Raw genomic sequence first — 14883 nt, 5'->3', positions numbered from 1 at the left:
CGCAACACCTAGTTATCTGCGACTTTTCCCCACTCAAGCCAGGTCTAAAATTGTGTAGCAAAAAATCCCAGCGAACACTCTTTGTCTTCAAAACATCTCTTTCTTTATTACATCAATGCAGATACATATTGAGGATGCCTATCGGCTCGTCCAGCCTTCATCAGGTCTAAAATTGTGGACGTGGTGTGGGCAGAGAAGGGGACGGGCTGGCAGGCCTGTCTCATTCACCATTTTCTACACCTGGTTTAGGCATAGAAAATGGTCTAAATGTAAGACGGCTCTGAAGCTGTCTTACATTTAGAACTGGCACTGCATGCACCGAAGTTATGGAGAGGCCGGTGCCTCTTCATAAATTTAGCGGATCCACCGCCAGCTATGGGCCTTTATTAAGACCGGTGTCTAAAATGCCAGTCTAAATAAATGTGGCCCATAGTTTGCAGAAGAACCAGGAATGGGGAGAACAGTAACATTGGTAGGTCTCTGCCAGCTGCTCCCCTCCTGGGTGTTAGATTTCTTCAAATAGGAAGAGACATGTTAATTAGGACAAGCTGGGTGGGAAGAAGCTCGTTAGACAGACCCATGTGACTCTTCTCCTCGTTCCCTTGTTATTAAACTATCTTTTTTTATCTGAAATACATCAGCACTTCCGAGTGAAACATTGCTTCCTGTAATGAGGGACTCTGATGGAATTTCTTGCTGCCCAATTGCTTCAGGTGGCATGGATCTCCTGACATATTGCCTTTAAGTAAGCAGACACCTTCACATAGTGAAATAACATTCCTTGCGGGGCAAAGGGTCCAAGAAGTTATCTTTAGCTAGAGTGAAAATTTAACAAAAAATGTTTAGAACTTATTTACATGAAGTCAATTATGGTATGTAAAGGTTCTTAGAAGTTTACAATGAACGTTAGTATAAAGCAGGTTGTCCAGGTGGTCATAATGTCCAGCTGCTGAAACCCCTGGCTATAAATGGTTGCACCAAGCACACCAAAGCAACTTTTTACTCTGGTTAAAAGAGGTGAAACTCAAGTGCGGTGAACCCCTTTCATGATCTCCATATGCCCTAATACTTTATTTGGACATGGGCTATCCACTAGGTACAATCCTTTTTGTTCTATATATCAGAAAGTCTCTTTACAGTAGGAACTATAGATAACATCTCATTACATCATATTTTGTTTTGGAAGTTATTTCATTTTTGTGTTAGGTTGAAAAATACTGGAATGTTTTTGGAAATTATATTTATAATGTAATTATTGTGACGTATTCTATTGATTTTATGTTGTGTAGTGAATTTTTTTTTTAAAATTTAGGTTTTATTGAAATTTTTTCGGTACAACCAAAATAGAGACATATGCACATTCGAAAAGTGTTATCAATTTAAACATAATGTCCACAGAATTGTGTTGGGTATACAACCGTTATCACATAACATAGCTCATGGGAGAATATGAGTTAGACATATCTAAATGGACATGTAGAATTTCAGTAACATATAGACAGACAAGACATTGGACAAGGGAGTAGGGGGGAGGAAAGGAGGGGGGAAGGGTACAATTTCTGCTGAAGCGGTTAAGCCTGCGCATCACGAAATGCGGCTGAAGAGCGAAAGACTTCCCAGGGGCCCCAAGTCTGCACATATCGTGTGGTGTCTGAGGGCGTAATACTAATGAGATCTTCCAACCTCTGATATAGGGCAATTTCGTCAAACCACTCCTCAGGCGAAGGGGGAGAAGGAGATTTCCAATGTCTGGGAATCACTGCCTTTGCTGCCTGAACCATATATTTTAGGAGGGATTTCTTATATGCCGGGACGTTCAGGACACTGTCGAATAACAGAAGGGCTTCTGGGGAGTTTTGGAGAGGGACACCCGTGACCTCTTTAATTATTCTATGAACGAAGTTCCAAAAGGGCCTTAAGCCGCTACAGTTCCACCATACATGGATCATCGTGCCTTCCTCAGTAAGACATCTCCAACAACGGTCCGACACCGTCGGGAACCATTTATGGAGTAGCGCTGGTACTCGGTACCATCTGGATATAATTTTGTAGCTCGTTTCCTGAGCTTTGGCCGAAACCGTTGATTTGTGTGCTAGAAGGAAGCATCTGTTCCACTGGGCTGGGGTATAATGATTCCCCAAATCTCGCTCCCAGGCTTGACAATATGGGGGAAGGCACGAGGATCGCTGGTGTATCAGAAGTTTGTATACTGAGGATATGGGGTGTAAGGTCGCTGAGGAGGAGATACACATCCGCTCAAACTCAGTGAGTTTTCTGTTCAGAGTATGGGTTCTACTTAGAGAGGTGTAAAAGTGTTGAAGCTGCATGTATTCAAAGGAATTGCGGGTTAGTGGAGCCTCTAAAATCTGGGATAAGGGTTTTAGTGCGGGGCCAGAGAGAACTTGGCAGAACCTGATCGGTCGGGTTCTTGAGCTTTGAAGAAAATGTTTAGAAGAGTGTCCTGGGGGGAATCTAGGATGATCCGTGACTGGCACCAGAGGGCCTTTAGGGTCAATCAGTGAGGTTGAGCGACTAATGGATGCTAAAGTTGCAAGGGTATGGTGAGCAGAGAAGGACAAATGTGACGACGTTTGGCGTGGAGAGCCCACTAGCCATGGGAGGGTCGATACCGCGCACGTTGAAGTATCTTTTGTAATTTGTACCCATGCCTTGGGGGAATCGGCACATGTCAAGTCCAACAGTCGGGCATATGCTGCAGAGTGATAGTATAGTCTACAATCTGGAAGACCTACTCCTCCCGTTTCCTTGGTGCGGGTCATTATCTCCCATTTTATCCGCGGACGGCCAGGGGCCCATACAAATTGTGTGAAGCACCTACGGAGTTGGGACCAGAAAGTGGACGGTATGTGAAGGGGAATAGTTTGTAAAAGGTACAGTAGTTTTGGTAAAAGGGTCATCTTTACTATACTAATCCTTCCAAACCAAGAAAAATCTCGTTTACGCCATCCATCTAAATCTTTTTGAAACTGTACGAGGAGGGGCGCAAAGTAAAATTTATGAAGACGTGAGAGGTCTGCTGTCATTTTAATCCCCAGATACGTTATGCCTTTAGATGGCCAGGTAAAGGGAAAAGAAGCCTTAAGAGCAGGGGTCAGTTCACTCGGTAAAGTGACGTCTAGGGCCTCTGACTTGGACATATTAATCTTAAAATTGGACCAGGTACCAAATTGAGCTATCTCCCGAAGTAAGGACGGCAAAGAGATACGTGGGTTGGTTATGTAGAGAAGGAGATCGTCAGCAAACGCCGCACATTTATATTCTCGTGATCCGATCTTTATTCCTGTTATATCTGGATTGGCACGAATAGAAGCCAGCAGGCGTTCCATAACCAGAACGTATAATAAGGGGGATAATGGGCATCCCTGCCGTGTCCCATTATGGATTGGGAAGGGGGGGGAGAGGGCACCATTTACTTTGACTCTAGCGGTGGGATGTTGGTATAGTGTCAGGATCTTTGACAGGAATATTGGGCCTAGACCTATATGTGAAAGGGTCTCATGGATGGCATTCCAAGATATCCGGTCAAAGGCCTTTTCTGCATCTAGGGAAAGCACCATAAGGGGGGTCTTTTTGGATTTAGCATAATGGATAATGTCTAGGGTTTTAAGAGTGTTGTCCCGGGCCTCCCTCCCCGGCACAAACCCAACCTGATCAGCGGAAACCAGGGAAGGCAAATAAGCATTCAATCTGTTCGCCATTAATTTGGCGAATATTTTGAGATCCACGTTTAAAAGGGAGATAGGACGATAACTGGCACATAGGTGCGGGTCCTTTCCTGGCTTCGGAATGACCGTAATATGCGCCTCCGTGGTCTGCGCCGGGAAGGGGAGCCCAGGAGACACTCCATTGAAAACCTGGAGCATAATAGGAGAAAGATTGGAGGAAAAGGCTTTGTAAAACCTAGCCGTGAACCCGTCAGGGCCTGGGCTCTTGCCACCCGGGAGCGACTTAAGTACCGTATGGAGTTCGGTGTCTGTGAATGGGGCCTCCATAGTTGCAGAATCAAGCGCAGAAAGCTTGGGAAGTAAGAGAGGTAGGTCGGGGTGTTTGCCCACCACTTGAGGGGATGTCTGGGGCAGGTTGTAGAGCTTCGAGTAAAACGAGTGGAAAGTAGCCGCAATATCAGCGGTTGTGTGGATTATACGATCCTGGGCATTTTTGATAGCGGGAATATGGGAGGCTGCTAGTCTTCCCTTTAGAGCCCTTGCCAGCATACGGCCACTTTTATTCCCGTATTCGTAGAATTTACTCCTGCAAACTTGTACCATACGTTTGTAGGATACATCTAGGAGGCGTTTAGCTTCCATACGTGCTTTCTGGAGATCATGCAGGGTTTGCAGGGTAAGTGCTCGTTTGTGGGCAAGTTCCAGGGAAGTGACTCTTTGCAGAGCAAGTTTAAGTGAATGAGCTTTCTCCTTCTTGAGACGGGAGCCATGCTTAATGAGTACACCCCGAAGAACACACTTCAAGGCCTCCAATCGGATCGGTATTGGGGTAGAATCCTCCTTATGATCTGATAAGAAGTTTGTTATACTGCTAGCAAGGTCAGCAGCGCACCCCGCGTCAAGAAGGAGACTCTCATTTAATCGCCATGTCCATTCCTGTCTAGAGAGGAAGGGCAAATTCAAGGAGCAGTATATGGGAGCGTGGTCCGACCAAAGGATATTTCCTATTTGTGTGGAGTCAAGCCAGGATAGGGCCGATTGCTGGATAAGGATATGATCAATACGACTATATGAGCCATGGGGGGCGGAATAGAAGGTGTAGTCCTTGTCAACTGGGTGCTGGATCCTCCAGGCATCTCGCAATTGCAGTTGGAGCAGTGCCCGTTTTACCTTTTTAATGGTGGGATATGTGAGGGAGGCACGTCCAGTCGAATTGTCAAGTGTCGGGTCAAGTGTCAAATTAAGGTCACCACATAAGATAGCTGTCCCCCTAAGCAACGGTATGATGTTATCAATGAGGTTTACAATGAAGGGGGCTTGATTTTGGTTAGGGGCATATACATTAAGGAAGGTTAATTCCTGGCCTCCAATAAGTAATGTGAGGGCCAAATATCTTGCATCTGGGTCGGCAGTACAACCCAGCACTTGATGGGGTAAAGACTTGTGGATCGCTATGGCAACTCCTTTGGTCTTATTCACCGCATTATTTGCAAAGTGCCAGGTGGTGTAGTGTCGATGTCGTATGTTCGGGGCGCTACCCTCCTTAAAATGCGTTTCTTGGAAACCGACAATATGTACCTTTTGGCGATGGAAATGATGAAGTACCTGGGCCCTTTTTTCGGGAGTGTTGAGACCTTTCGCGTTGAATGATGCAATCTTCAGAGACCCCATTGCTGTGGGGGGAGGGGGGAAGGAAAAAAACACAAGGGAGGCACGGGGAGACAACCGACAAAAAACAAAAAGAGAAGAACAACAGTTAGAAGTAAACAAACAGGTGAAGAACCCTGAAAAAGGGGAGAATAGAGTGGTTTTATGTGACCCGAAGGTCTAAAGAGGCTGTCACTTGGGGAAGGCACCCCAAGGGAAAGTCTCTACTTATTTGGGGGAAAAAGTGTCAGCCGGACAAGAGCTGACCCCCCACAACACCAGTGGATGCAAATGGGAACTTATAAGCACCAGCAAATTTAGAGCATAAAAACAGATAAAGAGAATGGGCAAACAGCCAAGAACCAATAAGGAACATTCGGCATATTAGTGCCTTAGTAGACCCAGGCAGGTAAAAAAGGGAGCCCCTCAGGTGGTAAGGCGAGGTGAGGATCTGCGACTAGAGTATTCCGATCCTTTCTGGCGTCGTCCTCTTGAGGCCTGAGCAGAAAAACTGGGCGCTTTTTCAGCATGCAGTGGACGTTGTCGCCCTCTCGACTCAGAGGCAGGCGGGAGGAGGGAAGGCCAGGGTCCCAATTCAACCGGTGGCAAGTCCAGCTGCTGTAGAAAGTGGGGAAGATCTGTAGGGTCCCTCAGAGTGACGACTTGCTCTTTAGGGCCTGCAAGTAGAGCAAAAGGAAAGCCCCAACGGTAGGGGATGCTGCGCTCTTTGAGGAGGTGTAATAATGGGCGTAAGGCAGCACGTTGGACCAGGGTGTAGCGGGATAAGTCCTGCAACAAGATGAAGGGGACACCATCGTAAGACAGAGACGACATCTGTCGGGCCTTGAGCAGAATCTGATCTTTGATGGCGTAAAAGTGGACTCTGCAGATGACGTCCCTTGGTTTTGAGGGGTCAGGATTGGGAGGCCTCAATGCCCTATGGGCTCGGTCAATTTCGATGCTGGAGCTTGGCGGACGTCCCAGGAGATCATTGAAAATTTTTACAATGGTAGATAGAAGAGCCGCCTGTGTTATTGACTCAGGCAAGCCTCTGATCCGAATATTATTGCGACGGCTCCTATTTTCGACATCATCCAGGTGGTATTGCAAGGCGTGTATCTGTGCATCGTGGGATTGTAGTTTGTCTTTCAATACCTGCACATCTGCAGACAAGGAATCATGTTCCTGCTGAACAGTGTCCACCTTTGTATCAATCAAGGCCATCTCAGAGCGTACTTGCGTGAATTCTTTTTTACATTCTTGTAAAATGTTAGCTGCAAAACTAGAAAGATCTGCCTTGGTGGGAAGTGAGCACATCAGATTGCGTAAGTCCGCCATGGTAGGTGGCCGAGAGTCCTCGTCAGGTAGAGGAGCATGAGACATAGAACTCTGGGGCAAAGGTAGAGAGCCCTCTGAGACTGACGCTGCAGGGGCAGCCAGGGTCTGTGTGCCCGATGAGGCGCTGCCATCATGGCGTGGGTGGGATCCGTCCCATGATGAGCCCGTGGACCAGTGTGGGGAATTTGCTAGGGACGGCTCAGGAGAGCGAGTAAAAGGAGGCTCCCGCAGCGCGTACGGGGAGGAGGCCGCAGCCTGCGGTGAATTTGAGGCCTTTTCATTAACCTTTTCAGGTTGCCCCCGGTGAGAAGTGTCTCTCTGTGGCTGGGGGTGTCCCATAAAGCTGGCTGGGGTACCCGACCAGGGGGATCTAGCGGGAGATCCCACCCCTGGGCTCAGTGAGGCTGCAGGCGAGGTGGGGGTTCTAGGACCCCAGACAACAGGGTGAGGGGTCAACTGAGGAATCCTCTGTAGTGGGGGGAACTCCTCCTCACTAACCTGTATCGCCGGGTCGCAGGGAGACATCGTGGCAGCTGCCAGGCCTCCACCCTGGGCTGAAGATGTTGGCTCAGAGTGTGCTCCAGGGTCCTCTTCCTCCTGAGCATGGGACGCCTGGGCTCGGTCAGGGCTGCTGCTTAGAGACGGCACCGATGCAGACCGGACTCTCCGTCGATCCGGTAGGTGCGACCGCTGGTTCAGATGATCAGCTCCACGCTCAGCTACCTCTGTGAGCGGAGTTTTTTCAGGGCCGGCGGCGCCATCTTGGAAGCGCTTGGCGCGCTCAGTCATATCGGGGCCTGGCGTTGCAGGCTGTCTGGCAAAGAGCCTGGGAATGTCCCCCTGTGAGGATGCCAGGGGGGCTAGAGAGCGGGTCTTGGCTTTCTTAGGGAGTTTGCCCATCTTTAAAGGGTCGCTGGCGGTGGATTAGCTCCGGTGCCGTGGAGGAGCTCGCAGCACACACGTCCTCACTCCTGCATGGCTGGCCACGCCCCCCGTGTAGTGAATTTTAATCAAACGTGTATCGATTTGTGAATCAGAGGGTAATTTAATGAACTACGATGGCAATGCATATCATTTTTCCTTTCTTTTTGACTCTTCTCTGGTTGTTTTACAGCCCCTCAGAAATCTCTGGGGCATGAAGTAAATGAGCTGACCTCCAGTCGCCTGCTGAAACTAGAGATGGAGAACCAAACATTGTTGACTACTGTAGAGGAGTTGAAGAATGCTATGGGTCCAACAGAAGGTGCTAATGCCAAAATTCTGAAAATTGAAAAAGAAAACCAAAGACTATGCAAAAAGGTATGTTGTTTATGAACTGAAAATTGACATAATGAGTCACTTGTATGAGTCTAATAGCACTAAAAAAAATAATTGCTGCCCAGAGCAAACAAAAAGACTAAGGGGGTAATTTATTACACTGAAATACACCTATACGGTTAGTTGCACAGCCATCTGCGACTTCTCCCCGCTCACGCCAGGTCTAAAATTGTGGGTGTGGCGTGGAAGGGGACAGGGCTTGCAGGCCTGTTTCATATACCATTTTCTAAGTCTATTTCAGGCATAGAAAAAGGTCTAAATGTAAGTAAGCTCGGAAGCTGTCTTACATATAGAGCTGGCGGAGAATCTGCCAAAGTTATGGAGAGGCCTCTTCATAACTTCGGCAGAACCACTGCCAGTTTAGGGGTATATTAGGACCAGCATCTAAAACGCGGGCTTTAATAAATGTGCCCCTTAAGCTTTAATATTTCTAGTGCACTTTCAGAAATTACAATGGAACCGTTTAAAGGCTATGGACACCCTTGACATGGAAAAAAAATATTTTACGTATGTTAGTGGTTACCTTGAGAAAATAAAAAGTTCACACATCAGTTATTTGGTCAGTTATTTCCATCAGTTATTGTGAGCCAAAACCAGTACTGAAGCCTACTCAGAGATGAGGTATAATGGAAAGATCTCAACCTCTTCTGTGTTTTTGATCCGCACCTGGTTTTGGCTCACAATAATTGATGGAACTTAGATTAAGCTGTAGTCAGAAATTCTCATTCCTTCATTTTGTTTTCCGTTAAATCACCCACAATATGCACAATCTCCTCCTCTTCCCGGCTGCTATCTAAGGGAGGGGAAGAGCAGAGAGAGCCATCAAAAGCAGGAGTAGTTCTCTGACAGACTTATGTCAGACTCCGCAGCACCACCAGCATTCTGCTGCCCACAAACAATGATTCTGTATGAGGATGAGTGATGGGCTGCATGTAAATGCAGAGGTCACCTCCACTGATGAGCAGGTGATTGTCAGGAAAGAACGCTTCCTTCCCAACAATCGTTTGCTCCATTAAGTAGTGTGAAGGGACTATTAAACACACTCCGCAGGAGTAAATTAGTAGAAGTTTTTTTTAATGAAGCCTACTTAGAAAGTTCTTTGATTTTGCAAATAAACAATAAAAAAGAATCCGCACAAAGGAGTCCATAGCATTTAAAACATTGGAAAAAGTAAAAAAAACAATAGTTGCTACTTTTAACCATACATAAACTCCATTGCTTGTTGACTATATGTGCATTTGTAATACTGCTGTATGATCATGGAGGACCAGTGGAAATCAATATGTAAGTGTAAGGCGTTCACATAATTCTGTAACTTTTAACATGCACATATGAAGAGTGCTACCAAATGTATGTCCCAGAAATATGCAACGGTATGCCAATGCAGTTACTTATGTATGCCATTGACTCACTTTGTAAATAAAGTGGGGGTTTTTTGGGGGGTTTTCCGAAGATCACCTTGTATTGAAAAGTGTACTATTTCAGTACATTTTTTTTAAAAAGTGTACCCACAAATACTGGTTAAATATGTGTTAAAAGGGTACCCTTTCGGGAGACATCTAGCTAGTAATAGACTACATCACAAATATGATGTGAACAGAGCCTTATCATAATGGAAAACTCTCTTTATATCAGCATCTACTTATTATTTAAGTTGAAGTCTAGAGAGTGATTTATCTCATATCTGGATTAGCTTGGAAAATCAACTTTACATTGAAATGTTCCTCATTATTAGGCTTGCCACCATGGTGAAACCTTGATTAAATTGTATATATAAATACAATGACCTTTTACTTGACATTATAGCTTGAGAAAATAGAAGCTGAATTAAATCATGAGAGGCAAACCATCGAGAGCAGCCAACATCTAAGCAATGACCTCATGAAAGAGAAGTCACAGCTGGAGAAGATCATTGAGACACTGCGTGAGAATTCAGAGAGACAGGTATGGAGACAGAGCACACAAGACCCTGACTTAATCTGACTTACAGATGTCTTATAAATTGAATTAGAGAGGGAAAAAAACTGTTTAGCTCGACCCTACATATAATTAATGACTCTGCTAACAATGGCCATTACTAAAATGTCCTTCAAACCTTTTAAATAAATGTGTTTTTATCACAGTTAATGAGTGTCATGTGGCCTTCTTCAGACTTTAAATAAGTTGAAATGGTCAAGTTTCTTATTCACAGGGTAGGACATTTTCAGAAAAATATTCAATATTAGTTGACTTAACTTCATAACTATAGGAGTTTGTGAAATAAAGGTGAGATGTTCTTTTGAATTAACAGTGGTTTTGGATTGCCAAACTTAATTTTTAGTTTCTCTCAAAACATCTTACAGTATCCTTTATTTATAGAGCGTTGATATTTATCCAAGTCCATTTCATATTTGCTCTTATGTTTCCTTTTATGGAATTTATTATGCCATACACACACCTACTGTTGATCTGTGTATTATAGATCCTTAATATAGTGCCATATCTGTAGGTCCATACTGTTGTTCTTAATGTTCTCCTCAATTTCATAAGAGGCTTTTCTCATTTATTAATACAGAATCCATGAGCAAAATCCCATGGAAGCACATGTAATGCCTACAGTTATGTAACCATAGGGGACTCAACAAGCCACTGTACATGTTCCATGTTATAGATATCCTTGTTACCGCGCTAAACACTGATCAGCATTCTAATTGTGTCTCTCAGATCAAAGGGCTAGAACAAGAAAATGAGCATTTAAACCAAACCATTGCTTCGTTAAGACAACGCTCACAGATTGGGGCTGAAGCTAGAATGAAGGACATTGAAAAAGAAAATAAGATTCTTCATGAGTCCATTAAGGAAACAAGCAGTAAATTAAACAAGATGGAATTTGAAAAGAAGAAGTTGAAAAAGGAGCTTGAACACTTCAGAGAAAAAGGCGACAGAGCAGAAGAATTAGAAAAGGAGCTCAACAGAATAGAGAAAGAAAATGAACATTTACAAAAGAAAATAACCAGTTTAAACATTGTCTGCGAAAAGACAGAATCCCTAGAACAAGAAAATGTAGGTTTAGAAATTGAAAACCGAAAGCTGAAGAAAACGTTGGATAGCCTCAAAAACCTAAAATATCAGATGGAATCATTAGAGAAGGAGAACAACCAACTTGAGGAGGAGAACTTGGGCCTACGGAGAATGGTGGAGTCACTCAAAAGCACAAACATTAAGGTGGCTCAGTTGGAGCTAGAGAACAAGGAACTTGAAAGTGAGAAGGAACAACTGAGGAAAGGTATGGACCTTATGAAATCATCTTGCAAAAAGATTGAACATTTAGAAGTCAGCTACCAAGGACTGGACACAGAAAACCAAAGATTACAGAAGGCTCTGGAAAACAGCAATAAAAAAATTCAACAGCTCGAAAATGAACTACAAGACCTGGAGATGGAAAACCAAACATTGCAGAAGAACTTGGAAGAGCTAAAGATATCGAGTAAGAGACTGGAACAGCTAGAAAAGGAAAATAAGCTGTTGGAGCAAGAGACCTGCCAGCTAGAAAAGGACAAAAAACAACTAGAGAAGGAAAATAAAAGGTTACGTCAACAAGCTGAGATTAAAGACATCACACTGGAGGAGGACAATGTAAAGATCTCAAATTTAGAGCGAGAAAATAAGTTACTTTCCAAGGAAGCAAATACATTTAAAGAGTCATGTGCTAGGCTGAAAGAACTGGAAAAAGACAATAAGGAGCTTGTAAAAAGAGCGACCATTGATAAGAAAACACTAATAACCCTAAGAGAGGTAAGCTGATTTCTAATTACATTTCTGTTCTGTAGATATAGCATAATTATATATGAGGAAAATCAGTACCTTCCATGAGGCAGTACACAGGTCATCTCACACAGCACAACCGAAACCCTACTGTGTACAGATGAGAGAGCATTAGCTCTGAAATGGTGCTGTCTACAGACAGATGTGTCTATGGTCTGGCCAGTAACCTTAATTGTTTCAAGGCTCCTTAAAGGAATGGATAATGACTTACAGTGCAGCTATCTATAGGTGCCACTAGACAGTTTTCTTCCATCTTGCATACTTTTTCCTAGGGACTATTGCATCAAACTCCCTAACCTTTGTTGTATCTCCACAATGAGTACCTTCCATAAAACAACTGAAAAAGAAAATATTTAATGGGGTTTTCTGGGTTTTTAATATTGATGACCTATACTCAGGATAGGTCATCAATATTAGATGGGTGGGGTATGACCAGCAGACCCTGCTGATCAGCTGTTTGCCTCCTCGCAGCTTACCTAGCGCAATGCAGTCCACTGGATAGCAGTTGTGCTTGGTATTGCAGCCCAACCCCATTCACTTGAATGGGACTGAGCTGTGCCTAGGCCATGTGACCAATGAACATGATGTCATTGGCCTAGGAAGAGGTCTCAGTGCTCACCTAGCTGATCAGTGCAGGGAGTTGTACTCCTGCTGATCTGATATTGATGACCTATCCTGATAGGTCGATATTATCAAAAACCTGGGCAACCCCTGTGTATTATCGTGGGATCTGAGGTTCGGGAAAAAATAGACTTAACATGACTTAAGTGCAAAAAGAGAGTTTAACAGTCACCAAGAGTGTGCAAACCAATGAGTCAGCTCGGACTGACCAGCACCCAACATGGCATTTGGCCGACGCCCATATGATACAAAGAGAGGTGATTGTAGCAAGACATCTTACTCTGATGATGTCTTCAGTGGAGCTGAGCTTTTTGTTCCAAAACTAAGGGGCCCTGCGCTGGTGGTGGACCACCAAAGTTATGTAGAGGCACTGGCCTCTACATAACTTCGGCAGATCCACAGCTGCTTCTAAATGTAAGAGAGCTTCCCTGCTGTCTTACATTTAGACCATTTTTGATGCCTAAAACAGGCGTAGAAAATGATGAATGAGCCTGGCCTGCCGGCCCATCCCCCACCCATGCCATGTCCACTTTTTTAGCCGTGGCATGAGCGGGGAAAGGTCACAGATTGTGGTGCAAAGGGCCTTTGTGCTGCAATCTGTGCCAGAAATACGCCTAATATAGGCGTATTTCTGTTTGATAAATGACCCCCTACGTGTTTTCTAGTCTCCTCGCCCCTCCTAGCCCCACCTAAAGGTTAGTACACATGTACAGTTACCTCATACTACAGAAATGCGGAGGCCAGGTAGACATCACTAAACAACCACATGAAATTAAGAGGGAAGAACCAATTAAAACCTTGCTTTACACCCTGTAAATGCAGGTATGAAACTTTTGTTTTGATTGCTGGAGGTTCCTAATAAAAAATACTGACTGTATACATGTTTTTCTTAATTTAGTAAATGAATATCCCAGATTAAAAGGAAGAAGGGGTTTGAGGAATAAAGGGAGGATCAGATTTCATGGTTAACTAGAGAATTATTTTTGCAGAAGGAAGGAAGACACCTGTTGTCAGTTTTTGTTATTCGCCTTTCATCTGTTTAAGACGCAGCTGTCTGCTCTTATTTTGTCTTCACGATAACAGATATTTGGAAAAAAAATATGAGCACATTTAACATGTTAGAGGAATACAAAAAATGCTTGATGTTTAATTTCTAGAGCAAGACATCACGCCTTGAAGAATTTTTAGCATTCTCACTCATACCTAAGTTAATAACCATCCGAACATTTTTGCACAGAATATTTGGATACTCATTAAATCACATAAAATAATATGCCAACCCAAGATATTATCATACCATCCAAAATTTTATTATAATAACTGTAATACACATGATTGACAAAACACAGGGTTAAAAACAAAATAAAAAAACACTAGGGCTGGTGGTGCATGATTGGTGGACTGAGGAGATAATAAAGTGCAAGTGCAAATGTGCAGTCAGCAACAAGAATAAGTAAATAGGTAGATCAATAGATACTGGCGCCAACCGCAACAGATTACAAAATTAATAGACCAAAAAAGGTTTGTACATCAAACAAAATATCACCATCGTCACCGTTGTGGCACACACGGAGCATGAAGGCGTACAGTATGAAGTAGGTGAAGAGCCAATACAGCTTAATATTAATCACCAGAAGTTGGTAACTTCTACCAAAAAAGAGGAAGGCACCGTTACAAGTTATACTAACCGCAATAAAGTCCACAGCAAAATACAAGCACCACCAGTCCACTCCCCAACGCGCGTTTCGCGTGCTGCTTTCTCAAGGGGTAGTGGCTACACTGGTGCTAATGCTGGGTATATATGGGAAACACATGATGCAAAGCAGATCACAATGGAGGTCACTGATTGGCCCAAGCTTCTAAGCATAATTGACCCTGGCACAGGATAGGTAGAGTATTAATGCACTGACCGCATCTCACCTGTGTATAGGCTAATGAAAGGCGCCGCTCATTATATGGCGCATGAACCAGGCGCCAACGAGTGGCATGCCCGTCCCACAGTCCGGAGGATGAGGATCACGCGTGAAGACGTGCAATCCGCATCATCACGGAGCGTCAGGACGCGGCACATGAGGTCAGGCGCACAGTGGCAGCCACACTTGGTGAGGGCGGCTAAACTGGCAATAAAGAATAGATGTAAAAACACGCAGGAGGCCGGCTGAAATGCTTGAATACCTAATAGAAGCAGGGGTTAAACACTACAGGGAGTGCAGAATTATTAGGCAAGTTGTATTTTTGAGGATTAATTTTATTATTGAACAACAACCATGTTCTCAATGAACCCAAAAAACTCATTAATATCAAAGCTGAATATTTTTGGAAGTAGTTTTTAGTTTGTTTTTAGTTTTAGCTATTTTAGGGGGATATCTGTGTGTGCAGGTGACTATTACTGTGCATAATTATTAGGCAACTTAACAAAAAACAAATATATACCCATTTAAATTATTTATTTTTACCAGTGAAACCAATA

The 14883-nt window shown here is 43.9% G+C and overlaps 1 protein-coding gene across 4 annotated transcripts in view; it reads left to right on the top strand.

Annotated features, from left to right (window-relative positions):
• CCDC88A (coiled-coil domain containing 88A) overlaps window positions 1–14883 on the top strand; it is a 201545-nt gene that overhangs the window by 130656 nt on the left and 56006 nt on the right. For all 4 annotated transcript variants that reach the window (XM_040429764.1, XM_040429763.1, XM_040429762.1 and 1 more), the window contains exons 13-15: window positions 7786–7970; window positions 9795–9932; window positions 10692–11762. In XM_040429764.1, the coding sequence (XP_040285698.1) occupies window positions 7786–7970; window positions 9795–9932; window positions 10692–11762 (1394 nt within the window). The remainder of the gene's footprint in view (window positions 1–7785; window positions 7971–9794; window positions 9933–10691; window positions 11763–14883) is intronic.

Source organism: Bufo bufo, chromosome 4 (genome assembly GCF_905171765.1).
Source record: "Bufo bufo chromosome 4, aBufBuf1.1, whole genome shotgun sequence".
NCBI classification, from domain to species: Eukaryota; Metazoa; Chordata; class Amphibia; order Anura; family Bufonidae; genus Bufo; species Bufo bufo.
Note: the sequence above shows the minus strand (reverse complement) of the source record. Positions and strands in the feature narration are given on the sequence as shown.